This window comes from Entelurus aequoreus, linkage group LG07 (assembly GCF_033978785.1).
Source record: "Entelurus aequoreus isolate RoL-2023_Sb linkage group LG07, RoL_Eaeq_v1.1, whole genome shotgun sequence".
In the NCBI taxonomy this organism is placed as follows: Eukaryota; Metazoa; Chordata; class Actinopteri; order Syngnathiformes; family Syngnathidae; genus Entelurus; species Entelurus aequoreus.
In genome coordinates, this window is record NC_084737.1 from 41809393 (window position 1) to 41826387 (window position 16995).

A 16995-nucleotide genomic window follows, 5' to 3' on the forward strand; every position below is an offset into this window, starting at 1 on the left:
TTTAATTTAACTCAAGTATTGTGGCACAGCCGTCACGTCGCCATGGAAACTAAAGTGTTTTTGCTGTGCACAGGGGTGAAAAGAGGCGAGTGTGATAGAGCTTTAATGAGTGGACGCCCGGCACCTGTTTCCTCATCAGTGTCTGTTTTGTGACGCTGCATCACAGAGTGACTGCACCGTCTTAATTAGAGGCAGAAGTGGGTGGTCGCCATGGAGACAAGTAAAAAGCAGTTATTTTATGGCACACTGACAAAGCTTAATCTATTGTTACTATAACAATCTACAAGGTTAATATAGCTGGCTTCTCTTTCTTCCCCTCCATTTATCTGCTTTCTTTTGTATCTCTAGTTATCATTAAATATATGTATTGTTGCATTTGAACAATTGTATTGTTGATAATAAAGGTAAATTATTGTTATTATTAGTTATCAATAGCGCTATTTCTATTGGTATTTGTATTGCTCCATTTGTAATGTAATAATCATTGTCATTTCTGTATTATTATTTATTTCACTAACTGCTTCTTTGCTATTACTTTTACCTTCATATTTGTACATATGGTATTTGCTGATGCTTTGATATTGTTGTTGTTGTTATTGTTATTGTTGTGTTTGCTGTTGTTGTTGTCTCTCTGTCTTATCCCCCTCTTGTCCCCACAATGTCCCCCTATGTCTTCCTTTTTGTCTCGTTCTATCCCCTCTTGTTCTGGCCCGGCTGCACCAAATGATAATATAAATACATTTAATAAAGTCAAAGTTGTAAGGCAACAAGAGAAGTATCCCACACTTCTCTTTTGTAAAGTACATTTGTACAGCCGATATGGGCATCTACATCAGCAATACGATTTGCCTGAGAAGCTGGACAGGAAAAAAAAAAAAAAAAAAAGTTATTTTCTTAAGCTTTGCAGTGGGGTGCAAAAGTCTTTCACATTTTCTTTTGACCACATCTGACTAGAAGTCTGAATTGTAAACAAAAAATAAAATAAAAACAATTGTGGAGTACATTTGTGTTTATTTGTCCATTGTTAATGTGATGTGTATAGTGGCCCAAAATTCTGGGCCCCCATACACAAGACTCCTGAAGCACCCAATCCCACACTAAACCCAAACATAATAATAATCACAAAATCTGTCATCTTATCCATCCATAGTCTACCGCTTATCCCTCTCAGGGTAGCGGGGAGTGCTGGTACTGTGTGTGAATACTCAAAGGTGAGTTTTGATGGCATTATGACGTCTGTGTTGTGTTGTCATGTGTTCCATGCTCGTTGTGCTGCTATCAAGGTGAAACTAACCATTTTTCAATGGGGGGGTGTACTGTGTGCGTAGTTAGACATTCTCAGTTTGATTCAAGCAACTTTATGATTGAACTCTCACTTCCATATTTATCTTATACTAACACTTATGAAGTCATGTTTATAACTTACTGTACATATTGAAATGACAGGAAAGCCAACACCCTCACCCGCCCCATTCCTGTTTTTCAGGACCCTGTACAACATCCCTACTTACCGCTCCACTTCCAGTTAAAAGCCCAGTTGTATAATCCTGCTATTTGACTCTGTTGGTTTAGTTACTGTTTTAAACATACTGCTGTTAAAAAGCTCAATAAAACAAAATCAGTGGTGGCCAATGATGCACAGTTGCACAGTATTTTGTTTAGTTGAAATGGCTATATAATACAATGCATGAAACTAATGTAATTCAGCTGCTTTACATATTTGCCTGGAGCAGCTACTACAACAAGCATATTTAATCTGTGGTGACATTTTATCTGAAAGCACATCAAATTCTCGGAAACAAAACATTACCCCCTCTTTCACTTCTGTTTGGAGAGTAATCGATAGCGATGAAAGCACATTAGTGATGCTACTGAGAGAGGCTCAGGAAATGATTTTTGTAATCATGCAGTGAAATAGCTTTGTGTACTTTCCTTTTCCACCCATCACAAGACAATTATTAAATTTTTTCCACTAACCCTTTTGACAACTTTGTAAGTTTTTTTTTTATTACTCTTTCAATTTGAGAAACACACAATACATTCTTTCCAGCTGCCAACAATTTGTGTAAAAAAAAAATGACAATATGGGCAAAAGAAAGAGGACACTTGGAAGAAAATGGCATTGTATTATCTTTTTAGGGAATAAATGCCTTAGTTTTGTGATGAATAACTAAGATTCAAGTTGAATTAGGAGGATATGATGAACTAATAAACTGTTTCCCAGTGCGTTTGACCATGTCGTACTTTAACAACAGCCTGTAACAATGCATTATGTAATAATGTAATAAATGTTCACCTAATTATGTATTAATGCTGCATTTTGTATTAACCTATCGCATTCTTGAACATATTTTGTAATAAACTTTGACCCATTTTGTCATAACTTGTTAGATATTACAAAAGTTATTACACTAGACAGGTGCTGCCCTTTTTTGAAAAAAAAAAAAATCTACCAATTTTGTGTATTAACCATCTAATGTGATGCTTAATAAGAAAAACAAAACTATCTGAGCAACACAAAACAAGTCATCTTCATTGAATTCATTTGAAAAGTCAAGTATGTTTCTCTGGTCAAAACATAAATCAAATGTAAATGTATTGATGATAATGGAACATGTGAATGCAAACTAGAGACAACATTTACACTAATTAAGTATTACACTAATGAAGTATTACTAGCATGAAAATTACCTGTGCACTGAAATATTGGAAAACATAGACTCATGTAATATGGATTATGTTATGTTAATACTAAACTATACAGTACATGATACGATAAAAAATTGTTCTATTAACTTCTCTTGTTTTATTGTTTTTACCGTTTAAACATATTTTTTACGTATATATGTTTTTACACATACAATATATGTATATATTTATTCATCATTATTTTTAGGAATTCAAATTTTAGAAATATATGATTAATCAAACTAAGTTTTGTGATATATCACCTGCAATGACAAAGAAATCTAATTATCCATGTAATACAAATATGAAAATAATTCATTCTATCAATAACCAAATGAATGTTGTTGTTCTTAAAAAATGTTGAAAATCCAAATTTTTGATGCAGTATGAAATGAACAACTTTTGCCTAAACTTATGCTAATACTATAAACTGTACAAAACAAATACTAATTCACTAATTACTAGGGATGTCCGATAATGGCTTTTTGCCGATATCCGATATTCCGATATTGTCCAACTCTTTAATTACCGATACCGATATCAACCGATACCGATATCAACCGATATATGCAGTCGTGGAATTAACACATTATTATGCCTAATTTGGACAACCAGGTATGGTGAAGATAAGGTTCTTTTTAAAAAAATAAGTAAAATAAGATAAATAAATTACAAACATTTTCTTGAATAAAAAAGAAAGTACAACAATATAAAAACAGTTACATAGAAACTAGTAATGAATGAAAATTAGTAAAATTAACTGTTAAAGGTTAGTACTATTAGTGGAGCAGCAGCACGCACAATCATGTGTGCTTACGGACTGTATCCCTTGCAGACTGTATTGATATATATTAATATATAATGTAGGAACCAGAATATTAATAACAGAAAGAAACAACCCTTTTGTGTGAATGAGTGTAAATGGGGGAGGGAGGTTTTTTGAGTTGGTGCACTAATTGTAAGTGTATCTTGTGTTTTTTATGTTGATTTAATAAAAAAAAATAAATAATAATAAAAAAAAAATGTAAAAAAACCATACCGATAATAAAAAAAAACGATACCGATAATTTCCGATATTACATTTTAACGCATATATCGGCCGATAATATCGGTCGGACATCTCTACTAATTACATACTGCTTTGTTTCATAGCCTAGTAGGAGCACCTACTTTTATATTATTAGAATGTGTAAGATGTACCTCTTCCAGTTTATATGTGATCATAGTGAAGGCTCTGAAGACACTTTCTGTGGATCCAGTGATGGTGATGATCCTCTCTGGACAGGAACCTTCTGAGATGTTGACACGAGCACTGCTCTGTATGGAAACAAGTCAGCAGGTCACATAAAAAACAAGGGGCGTGAAGCAACATAATAAAGCTTAACTCAGCTTTGTATGATGGTAACATCATACCTCCTATAAAACAAATCTACATTGCGGGTGGCTAAAAAAATGGCCAAGGTCAAAACGATAAATGCTGATTTTTAAATACATTTTCAATGACTTCTTGTCCTTCAGTGTGGGATTTGTCAACATCCAATGAACATTACTACCACTGCTGTTAACCAGGGCAGAGGTCAGCGCCTTTCGAGGGTGTATCTGTCAAGCCATCAACCAGAATGGGAGGATCTTTAGGCAGTGAGGAAAAAGGCAATATAAGGTAATATTTTCATCGAATTGTGGCATGTGCATAATGACACCGACATGCAACATGCAATGACATAAATGCTGCTAAATGCAGTTTTTTATGCAGTGTCTGAATCAATTGAACAGTATTGATTGATTGAGATTGAGTTTAGTTTATTTCGAACATGAACACACTTATAGCATAATACACCGCACATAATTTCATATAATTTCTCTTTACATCATGTCCAAAAAGGAGTAAGAAGAAGCAAAGCTTATTTATGCCTACCCATTTCCCACTTCAGAGCGTTTACAAATACATATGTTCATTTACTGTCTTCTTTTTATAACACAATTACATCAGTGAATGATTAATACAGCAGTTCTTGCAATAGATAATTAATATACTGAGATGAAGAATATCCCGTTTTCAATTAGGTTGAAGGTATTTCTCATGATTCTTCTTCCTTGTATTTTGTAAACACTTTTAATTTGAACAAACCTCTTAAACTGGATCATTTCAGTACATTGTTTAACTTATTTGCATAATCCATTCCATAGTTTAATTTCACATACTGATATGCGAAAGGTCTTAAGTGTTGTATGTGCATACAAATGTTTTAAATTAATATATTTCTCGTCTTTAATTGAGAAGAATTGGGTGGCAGGTTATAGTTTGCTTAGTACATACTTTTAGCTGTTTGCAATTTTACCAAATAGTTGAATTTCAATATGTTTGATTCAATAAATAAAGTATTTGAATGTTCTCTATATCCAACATTATGTATCAGTCTAACTGATGTTTTTGTAACACTATTAGTGAATGAAGTGCACATTTATAGTTATTTCCCCATATTTCTGCACAATAACTCAGATATGGTAACACTAGCGAGCAGTAGAGAATATGGAGTGTTTTTTGGTCCAAAACATATTTTGCTTTGTTCATTATTGAAATATTTCTTGCCACCTTATGATGCAAATTTTTTATATGAGATTTTCAGTTAATTTTATCATCTATTATTACACCCAAAAATCTAGTTTCTTTTACCATTTCAATGTCTACTCCGTCTATTTGTATTTATGTATGATGCTCTTTTCTACTGTTACCGAACAACATTATTTTAGTTTTACTGAGATTCAAAGAGAGTCTTTTTTTGTCAAACCATCTTTTTAGTTTGTTAATTTATTCTGTCATTATTTGTATTAACGTCTGTGTGTTCTCTCCTGAAAAAAAAGCAGTTGTGTCTTCTGCAAACAATACTAACTTTAAGTCCTTTGTAACTTTACGAATGTCATTTATATAAAGAAAAAACAATGTTGGTCCCAGTATTGATGCCTGGGGTACACCACAAGATATATCTAGCTGTGTTGACATATATTCACCTATCTTCACGTATTGCTTCCTGTTGGTTAAATAGCTTCCTACCCAGTTCAACATATATATATAGGATTACCTAATGTTGTGACCGGATTAATCTATATAATGTTTTTGAAGTTGTTTTTTTAGCCTGTCTGGGCAAAAAGTAGCAGTGAAAACTTCAAGGTATATATTTAAAGTGTACATTTTCAAAGGGGCATGGTTTCATTTGCAATCTGGGAACGCCTCCACAAATGTCCAATACATATGATCTGGGCCACAAGGAAGTGTGATAAATGTAGTTTAAAATCATCATAGTTCCACTTTAACAAAAAATGGAATTACGATTAATAGCTAAATTAACAACAAAAAACACAATTACCAAATGTGATGATATGTGTGAGTAAAGGAATTGTGGAGCTCTTGGGTAGTACACAAACTTGAGTATTTCTCATTGGTATTGATTCAAAATTAATATTTATATACATATTGACTAACTAAATTAAAATTCTGAAGAAGAACAAGATTAGAGGGACTGCTATTTATAATTGTTGTTTATTTAACTGTTGTTAGCAGAACATCAGCTCAGCCACATTTAACATGCTCCATGTGCTTTATTATTTGACTTATTTTATGTATTGTTTGACCTCCCAGTAGGTCATTTTGCCAAGTTCTTAGGTCAAACCAACAATGACGTTCAGAAAACATTGCTTGATTGGTTTCTCATTGAATTTCTACATAAGCTTTGTGCACTATCACCATCCCCTCAGTGAGTATTTGCATAATTAGCGGTTCAAAAATTTGCTAATTGCTGGAAGGTTGCCACGTTCGGTGACAAAGTCACCAAGTGGCAACGCTGTCTTTGTGCTGAGCTATGCACAACAGAAGAGCATAGCAGTTGGTCAAGAAGTAAAATGAGACCTGACACTGAAGGAAAGACAAATGCACTGGGAACGCTTACTGCGTTATAAATCTTCTGCCTTCATCGGTTCCTATTCAGTGTCCTTGATTTCAAGGTTTCAGTCACATGACCACTGCAGCGACAGGACAGTGCTGTGTCCTCGAGGCCCATTTCTCCAGTCAGCGCAGTGAGTCATGCTCCCACTGTGGCTGTATGGCCCAGTGGGGGGTGGTGAATGACGGCATGAGACTCATACAGTTAGTAACACAAACCCAACATGGCGGGCTGGATGGTGGTGCGGTTGAATGACCACTGTTCAGTCCAGCAGCTCTACAGGGCTTGCATGACCTCACTGTCGTCTTGTTTATCTGCTTTCCTTGTAAAGTGCACAACATAAACCTTTGCAACTACAAAACCATAGCATAGCCGCCTAATTACATTGTAAAACAAATCGAAACAACACTTTCGATAAGCTGCAAGTGCGGTAAACATTGTAAATTGGTGTTGTTGAGCATGAAAAGAAGAAACAGAGGATCTGATGAGTCAGCCGCTTGATTCAAGACAGATAACGTTTGGATTAGGAATCCTTTAAATGACTAGAACGGCAATAAGCAAATCCAAATATATTTGAAGAGAGCCGTATTTCTGACAATTTATCAGTTTGGCATATTCCTGACCTGAGTGGTATGAGTGGACAGACAAGTTTCTTAAAAAGTAGATTTTGCCCAATCAACCAACAAACTGTGATCATAACAACACCAGCTGCGCTCACTGCAGCTTGACTCCTACCTCGGACATAGCTTTTAGCAAAGGAAACGACAAGTAAAATATGGTCATAAGAACGAGGGGTCAGTACCGAAATTGGCACCTTTATAGGCACCCACCGAGGAGTACCGGGTACCGATTCACGTAAAATCAAACGGTGCTATATTTCTATGCCTTTGTTGCTTGAGACGTCACGTCCGGTTTCCATTTCCACTTTTCAAAAATTGGGATTTTCCTTATACATGCTACTGATTAGCATTAGCGATTTTGCATTCAACAACTTCAAAATTGGTAACCAAAACTACACCTAAGATAAAGTCAGCGTCAAAGTCCCAAATGATTGTCACATACACACTGGGTGTGGTGAAATTTGTCATCTGGATTCGACCCATCACTATGATCACCCCCTGGGAGGTGAGAGGAGCAGTGAGCAGCAGCGTGCACCACGCTCTGGAATCATTTTGGTGATTTAACCCCCAATTCCAACAATTGATGCTAAGTGTCCCATTTTTTTGTAGTCTTTGGTATGACTCGGCCGGGGTTTGAACTCACAACCTCCCAGTCTCAGGACAAACACTCTAAACACAAGGCCACTGAGCTGGTGATGCACGTTACAGTAAAACGTCTGGTGTGTAATAAGTACAACACTTACTGTTGAAACCATTTGTAAGGCTTAACAAAAAAAAACTGTCACATTCAACTTAATAGCAAAGACTACTTCCTGACTCAGGCAACACACTGTAGCCTGTAACACTACTGCCATCTAACGTCTTAGAATTGCAGCTGCATGAAAGTCTACTATATAATAAAGTACAGTACTTGCAAAGAAAACAAAATAACAACAAGCTAGTCCAGCTCAATGTCAAATGTTGAATGAAAAAAGTGAGATTAAAAAAAAAATTTTATTAATTAACATTATTTGTAATGTAATGTAATGTAATTTGTAAACACACAAAAGCACCACTAATTGTACTGTTGACTACTTGTATCGATTCCCAGGTACCGGGAATTGGCATTCAAATGTGAAAGGTACCTATCCTTAGTCATAACAAATGATGACATGTTGTGATGTGTAGGTGTAAGTGGTGCAGGCCGTACCTCCTCACGTATTCGCTTCACTGTCTCTCCTTTCTGGAATAAAAACAAAATGAAGGTCAGTTTGGGAGAAAAGACACATATACTAAAAAGCAGTCATAATATCCACAGCTTTGAGATGAGTCTCACTTTTCAAAGGCAATTATCATCAAGCCTTATTGGAATTCAGCAGAATATTATGCTGCGGTGTTCTGATGCAATTCCGTGTCACACAAAGCAAGATACGACACATTTGTGTGAGAGGAGGATGTGCGATTGCTGTAATCGTATGCATGTGTAGTGATAGTGCGGACGCCTCCTGTCAGAGACAGGAACGTTGCTCCAGATCGTGTCATGATCCTCTGCTGAGCTTTAGATGGAATCAACTCCACCTTCATTTTATTTTAAGTAGTGTCACACCTCTGTTTGCACCTTTGCTCTTCGCGGAGCATCTCAAACACTGTCATCTACCTCAGCCAACCTGTTATTTATCTTGTATCATAGGGCCAACATGATTTATGCTCCTTTGATTCTGGTGTTCTGTTTGCTGTGGAGACCAAACAGAAAAGGCCTGACGGCTATTTAGTTTAAGGCCCCGTTTACACTAAGCCGGATAAGGTTATTCAGGGTAAATCACACCTAACCTTATTTGTGTCCACACACGACAATGCCACCATTTAAGACCCCCGCGTCCGGCGCAACGTGACCTAGTATGATGCGCAAAAAAAAAAAAGAAAAAAAAGCGTCCATCTGCTCCAAGCTCTCCAGTAGATGACTTTACTTCACTGTGAAGTTGTTATTTAAAAGAGCTATATTGTAAATGTGCATTTTACATTTGTTTGCTGTGTTTTGTGTGTACGTTTTTAAATTAAAATATATCTCCTATGAACAATATCCAGTGTTGTGGAATTTCAATTAACTAGAATCCAGTGTGCTGTGGGGCCCTATTGTAGTGAATCACACCTGAGCCATCATTAAAAAATAAAATCTTTAATCGACATGAACAAGTAGACAATGCGATAAACTGTTTGGGACACGAGGGGATGGTTCCATCTTTCAGCTGCGCGCTAATGGCGGAGTTAGCAAAGATGCGGGCATCATGCACACTGCCTCGCCATTTCACAGTCACATCCATAAAGCAATATTTGTAGTCACACACTGCCGATCAGATCACATCCACGGGAGGAAGGCACCAAGTTTTCCGGTAAGTAGAATCACAGCTGACAGTTCGAAAGTTCGAAAGTTCTCATGCCGTCTAAACTGTGTAGTATCCTAATCAGCTGCAATCGCCCATTTCCTTCTCTTAAGGCAGGGGTGTCCAAAGTGCGGCCCGGGGGCCATTTGCGGCCCGCGACACATTCTGGAAATGCTATTGCAAAAATTAAAAAAAACATTAAAAAAAAAGTGGAATGAGTTGCAATGTTGACACAAAGCTGCCATGCAGGCTGTTTATTTTTCTTTTGTCTATCTTTATTTTTCTTTTTTTGCCATTGCTCCAAAAAAAAAAAATCAATGTTATAATGAATTATTGACCTATTCAAGGCTCCTTTCTTTGACAAAAGAGCATAAAAACAAACAAAATAATAGTTGAAATGTAAAATCGACAGATATATCTGAAGTTGATCTCGTAACTTAAGTGTTGAAAGTAAAAAAAACCTAATACAAATATATCACTTTATGAGTGGGGCACCTTGTGGATCCCAAATATATTTATTGGGATTTTATTTATCTTTTCACAGTGATTACTCAAAAATAATAATGAATTAAAATCAATGGTGTCCTGCATTATTGATCTTTTTAAGGCTCTAATTACTTCATCAAACATTGCTTTCGGAATGTTTTGGGCAGTGGGGGAAATACTGCATATTTCAGTTTTATTATAAAACACAAAGTTGTCTTTGACAGAAAAGGCATAAAACCTTTTTGGTTTTTTTAACTTTACATCAACCTGAAGTTGATATACTGTAGAGATTTACTGTAAGCGTTAAATAAAAAAATACAATAATAATTTGACTTGTTTTTAACATTTTAATGGCTTAGACCCTTTATGGTCCCCGAGAGCCCTGAAGGTTAAAAAACAAAAAACAAATCCATATATTTTGTTACGGTTTGAAAATGAAAAATATCAAAATGGCCCCCGCATGCTTTAATTTTTCCGTGTGCGGCCCTCAGTGGAAAAAGTTTGGACACCTCTGTCTTAAGGTATTGATTTGTGATTTCCTAAAGCGTCTGTACATGTAGAAGAAGGAGAAACACGGGCATGTCTGCATGATCCGCCTCCATCTTTGTTATGAAGCTGGCTGGGGCGCGTTCTTTCTGATGTCTCTTCCTGTGTGGGGCGCGGATTTTCTGGCATCCCTTCCTGTATGGGCGGGGTCTTTCTGGCGTCACTTCCTCTCCGAACTCACTTTGTAAACGACCAATGAGTCCATACAAAGCTAAGTGGTGGAGATTCAAGAAATACACGGCCGACTTACCTGTGTAAAAATTTGTCCGAGGAGGGTGACCTTAAATGCTGGTTTGTGGCTGAAACGGGGCCTAAGTGTTGCGGATCAAATGCCTCAACTTATTTCCTTCTCTTCTCACCCCTCTTTTTCCTGATGATATTTCAAATATATCATCCCTGACTGATAACAAGCCTCTATCTCCTCTTATTTTGAGGTGCATGCTTTTCACTGCACAACATTTATATGCAGCATATTCCATAATTTGTTTCAGCACGCTTTATTTTGTCATGAATCTATTTTATGTTTGTCATCCTTTTTCTGTTGATGCCCTCTGCAGGTGTTGTATTACAAGGCAGCCGGGCCCCGCCTATCTGACACCACAAGTGCCCACATGGGGCCAACAAGAAAGCATCCGCGGAGTTGAGTTTCAACAGAAGGCTTGCAGTCAATACGCTAATGTTCTCTTCCCCTTTTGATGGATTGCTGTGTTGCATTAGAGGTAATGGGGGTGCTGGTGGGCTTGGTTTGAGGCAATTACATTTAGACTGAGGATATTCTGACCAGGAGGTTTTCTGCTGACCCACAAAAAATAAGCAAGAGGGAAGGATGAGTATGGTTCCAGGAAGGCTTGTGAATCATCCCGCACCAGTGTGGGAATATGGCTGGCAGTAATAAAGCAATATAAAGAAGATGCAAATCAAAGTACACTGAAGCACTGAAATTGACTCTGTTGTGAAATAAAAATGATGCACAGTCAGAAAGAAAAGTCTTACCTTTCCTATGATGCTGCCGACTTCCTATAATACAAAAAATGAAGCATTGTTATCACTGGACATCTTCATAAAATCAAAGCAAAGCAGATGCATTCTTACAATATCCATGTTACAGCCACTATAGATATTTGTTTAGGAAAGTTTTTAAATAACCTTGCATCTCCAAATATCATGGCAAATATTTAACTGCCTGTTCCAGGAGCACATGTCTGTTAGCCTATAGTTTGTAGTCACGTGTGTTGTATGCAGTCAACCCTAGTTTATCCCAGTTAACTGGTTCAAGACACGACAAGACATGAAGTCGAAATCGTAATCATAATTATATTCATATATAATATTTGCATAGTTAGAGGTTTAAAAACCTGTTTGTGACCTTCTAAATATGTTTTTTCAAAATATGAGAGCCCTCTAGACATGAAATAACACCCTTTAGTCATCTTTACACTTTTTTAATGCAATATAGTAATTGTGCCGGAGGCTGAGCCAATCAGTGGCCATGATACTGAACAGCGTGCTCTGATTGGTTTGGTATATTTTAGTCGCCAATACTACTGTAATATTGATATCTTAAGTTAGAGTTAGAGTTAGAGTTTGAGTTTATTTCGAACATGCAAGCATACACACAATTTCCAGTTTCTCTTTTCAACATGTTCGAAAAGGAGTAGGAAGAAGCAGAGCTTATTTAATCCTACCCCTTTTCTTTACATAACAGTTGCTGAAACTTTTTTATTCACTTCCTGTTCTCAATTTATTCACAATAAACTCCATATGTAATCACAATAAAAATAAATAAATAAATAATATAGGTAATATAAGTTCATTTAGCCATTTGTATGCTTGAAAATTAATTAACTTAGCCCGAAAATGTATAAGATATGCTTAAGAAAACAAAGCAAAAAAAACAAAAAACAATCTGCAATGTGGGGAAACCACCTAATTTGAAGTGCAATGTGGCGAAGGACAACTGTGTATGGTATGTGGAAATTTTTTCATTGAGCTATAACATAGCCATTATAGAGCTAAATGAACAACAAATCCAGTAGTCTGCTCTCAAGTAGAACTGTATTCCAGATGAAGCGAATATGATATTTGGGTAACACTTTAATATGGGGAACATACTCACCATTAATTAGTTGCTTATTAACATGCAAATTAGTAACATATTGGCTCTTGATTAGTCATTATTAAGTATGTATTAATGCCTTATTATGCATGGCCTTATTATACAACCAGTAAGTCGGTAACACTTTAGTATGGGGAACATATTCACCATTACTAACCCTAACCCTAACCCTCTAACCCTAACCCTAATCCTAACCAAAACCAAATAACTCTAAATTAAGTCTTTTTTACTTTCAATATGTTCCCCTAGTGTCCAAATCCTTCTAAATTAAGTCTTTGTTACTTAGAATATGTTCCCCTAGTGTCCAAATCCTTCTAAATTAAGTCTTTGTTACTTAGAATATGTTCCCCATACAATGTGTTACCGTTATATGTTGTACATGTGACCTGCAGTATGTGATTTGTGCCAGTTGACAATTGTTTCACTACATGACAGTTAACCATACTTTCTAATAGGTGTATCATTCATGAGGCACAGACATATTGCGCAGCATGTGACATGAAGCAGCAGACGCCTACCTTTCCATGCATGAGCAGTCGTAATGTCAGGGTCACTCCCAAGCCCCCGTCTCCAAAGTCCTGCTCACAGTTCATAGTGATGTGGGAGTGGCACGCAGGGAGACGCATGAACAAGGTTTATCCGCTGGTCACACGCTCAAACCAAGGCCAGCGCTCGCTTGCTTTCTGGCTCTCCAAGGTCCTTCAGTGCTGCTCTGAAATAAATAAAATACGTATCAAGTGTTAATAGTTATTACCTTTGTCCAAACAGAATCCATCTTTGAATGTTCATTGTTTACCCCTATTGGTGCAATTATTTAGATTCATAGTAATACACTACCTAATTTCAGTACTAGACTATTATAGCATTATAAAACTTTTTGGGGTGACTTTTAAAAATAATAATTTTAGATAATTGTAAATAATTATCTATCGTAATTGAATGATTGTACTGTACAAAACTTAATAGAAAATAATATAATTATATTTGAATAGGGACCATAATACGGAAGTGTCGATCAATCGGCCACTGATCTTCTTTAAAAAGTATTTGACCGCAATTGCCGATTAATGCCTTTTAATACCGATCCCAAACATTGATCCCCTCTGGTTAATATTGCACATATTCTTAGTCCCCGGGTTTAGTCCCCCTGCTGCTAAGCTAACGGCTAATTTATATCTCCATATACAGTACACTGTAGAGCCACACTCCTAATTTATTGAGAATCACCAGGATCACGAAAAATAAACTGCATTTCTTCATATATTAAGTATTGTTATCAAGTATTAGGACGGGGCTAAATATGCTACACACTGGGAGCAAGCAGGAGAAAACATGCTAATCACTAAGCTAGCTGCTAAGCTAGCCAGAAACAACAAGAAATAAGAGCCTAGTAAAGTTTAAGAAGTGTAGATGGAAGCACGTTACAGCAGAAAGCGATCAGCTTTTAACGGAAAATTCACAAGTAGGCTAATAAGTGTCTGGAGAGAGGATAATAATGAAGAGAGGATAAAATAACAACATCTGTTGGTGTGTTAGCATTGTCACAGTCAGTACACTACACATAAGAGGGCAAATCGATCTATAAATTGGTGGTGTCGATACCAAGGGTATGATCAATATATAATCAATACTAGAGTGATTATATTTTTATTTTCTCAAAATATTTTTTTTTAATTGTTTTTGGCAAATGTTTACAAATTCAGAGAATTAGTCCCTGGACACAGAAGGGCAATGAGGGTAAACAGGATATCAATGAGTAATGGATAGTTTTTAATTGTATTAAGTTATTGAGTAGTATTGACTTTGTTTTGCTTAACAATTGTATGTAAAAAAAAGATCAAATAAGGAACTACTTAAAATATTGTGCTGATATTGTTAACATGTCTATAACACTCGCCATGAATGCATAGAAACATTTTCAGTTAAAACATGTGATCAGTATCGGTATTGGTATTGGCCAATCTCACTCATGGATGATCGTATTGGAATTATCCATATAAAACCCTGACTGAAACATTCCTAAACATAACATAGTTCCAAAACAATTAATGGAGCTGTTGTGCTGTTTATAGCTGATGCCAATTCCCAACTATTGTCCATAGTTGGGTTTTAAATAAATACCACACTCTAACACACCATACAAATAATCAATATACTAATATAACATACAGTGAAATAAAATACAAAATACAAGGTTAGACATTAATAGATACAATTACTACTGAGGCCAATTGAATGTGTACAGCTTTGTTGCTCCCATTTAACCAACACTTCCTACTTTGTTATGAACAGAGTTACATCTGAGAGTAATTTGATTTATGTTGGTAAAGTATTCAATAGTTGACAGCCTTTGGTGGAAAAGGCAGATTATCTGAATGTACTTCGATGTGATATTTTACTGTTCCCAACAGTAATGCTCGTAGTTACCCTGATACTATTATGTGTTCTAATGTATCTCGAAAGAGGATCCGGGGCTACATCATGTAAACACTTGAAAATAAGCTTCAAGATACAGAAATGAATAAAACTCTCAAAATTTCATAGATTGTATTTTTTTATTATTTGACATTGACGATTACAATACTATTTTTATTATGTCTCATGTTTATATAATTACAATATCATTGCATATATATTTTGATTTAGGATGGCTGGTAGAAATCTTCCATTTCGACTTCCTCACAGTGAGGCACCCTGCCTCCATTTCCAACAGTTAGGTTACCAAATAGGGTTCCTTAGCCGATAAGGGGTTTCCTTCTAATGGCTGAGCTCGTTAAAGGGAAAATTGGGTGTTTGTATTGTCTCACTGCATTGTGAACCAAATGAGTTTCTGAGTGAAAAAAACAAAGAGCTGACGTTAACCATTTATTACATTGATTGGTCTTAGAAAGCATGATTAGAGTCAGATTCCTCTATGTGCAACACCTTCATTAGTCGGACTGATAGAGATGTTTGATTCATAACAAAGTCATAATGAAGACCTTGGTGTGTGCATGATATTATTGACCAGTAGCATTGGTAGTGTCAGCACTGTTGTATTCCATTTGGAGCTTTGTGAGCCTAACAAAGTGGTGGTGGCCTCCGACTTATCAGTTGTGTTCTTATTAAACTGGGTTTGATCATTCTAACACAGGAGTGTCAACATTGTATTTGCAATTCATGTGACTGGCAACGTTCAAATTGTATAATTCCGTACATTTTTGACTATAAGTCGTTACTTTTTTTTTTACTTTTTGAACCCTGCGCCTTATAAGACGGAGAGGCTAATTTATGGATTTTTCTTCGCTGGCGGCCATAACAAAAATAATTTGAATAAAAAACAAACAAGCAAAAACACTGAGAGGGTGTTTTATTGCTTGTGCTATGGCGCCATCTTTTGGATGGGTTTGCCCACTGCGGGTGCTGCGGTGTCCTTCCATTTACCAGCAGTGATTTTTTTTTGCCTTTCAGTCTTCTAGCCTTAATAGCATTTCTACTCATATTGATTCTTCATTCATAACTCCGAGCAACGTTTGTAAATTTTACAATATAACTAAAACGGTTTATACTTGCTAAACCGTCCCATGTGTGATGTCTGTAGGAGTGTTTTCATGCATATTTGTATGTGTTATCGCAATGTAATGATGTTAGTATTATGAACTTATAAGGTCATTCTTTTTGTATTGTTTCAGTTTGACATATTCCTCAGTAAATTCACAAAAACGTCACCTTGGAGTTATTGAGTCTGTTTAGCTCATTGGAGAGCTAGCTTCCGCACGTAGTGGGTCAATGTCAATGACGTCTGTTTTGTTTGATCAGCCATTTTACTGCCGTGTTACAGACACCGTTTGGAAACAATTAAGGTATGTAAATAAACATTCACAGAATCTTACTAAACAACTAATTTCACAATGTATATATATGCGGCTTATCGTCCGGTGCGGCTAATATATGGAAACAAATGTTCTTCTGAAATTTAGTGGGTGCGGTTCATATCCCAGTATAGTTCAGAAAATACAGTATTTACAAAACAGAACTCCTTTTAAACATTGCGGTCATTTTCTTGATGCTATTTTGTAGTCATGTGTCATCAAATAGAGGCATGCTGTAATATCTCATTTAAACAGTTGAAAAAATACAAAGTTAAACACATATTCTCTGACCCCTTGGTGAGATAAAAATATGTTATGTTCTTTAGAGACAATAATGAAATAAGCTGGTAGGATTCAATACATCGATCTTCAACACAGTAATGCATTTTT

General features: G+C 36.1%; 1 protein-coding gene across 3 annotated transcripts in view; it reads right to left on the bottom strand.

The window, feature by feature from the left end:
* pcbp4 (poly(rC) binding protein 4) overlaps window positions 1-16995 on the bottom strand; it is an 89982-nt gene that overhangs the window by 36845 nt on the left and 36142 nt on the right. For 2 of the 3 annotated variants that reach the window (XM_062053700.1, XM_062053701.1), the window contains exons 2-5: window positions 13273-13466; window positions 11632-11655; window positions 8436-8468; window positions 3889-4005 (exon numbers count right to left, since the gene is read on the bottom strand). In XM_062053700.1, the coding sequence (XP_061909684.1) occupies window positions 3889-4005; window positions 8436-8468; window positions 11632-11655; window positions 13273-13380 (282 nt within the window). In that variant the 5' untranslated portion in view covers window positions 13381-13466. The remainder of the gene's footprint in view (window positions 1-3888; window positions 4006-8435; window positions 8469-11631; window positions 11656-13272; window positions 13467-16995) is intronic. The other variant, XM_062053702.1, reaches the window with a different exon arrangement.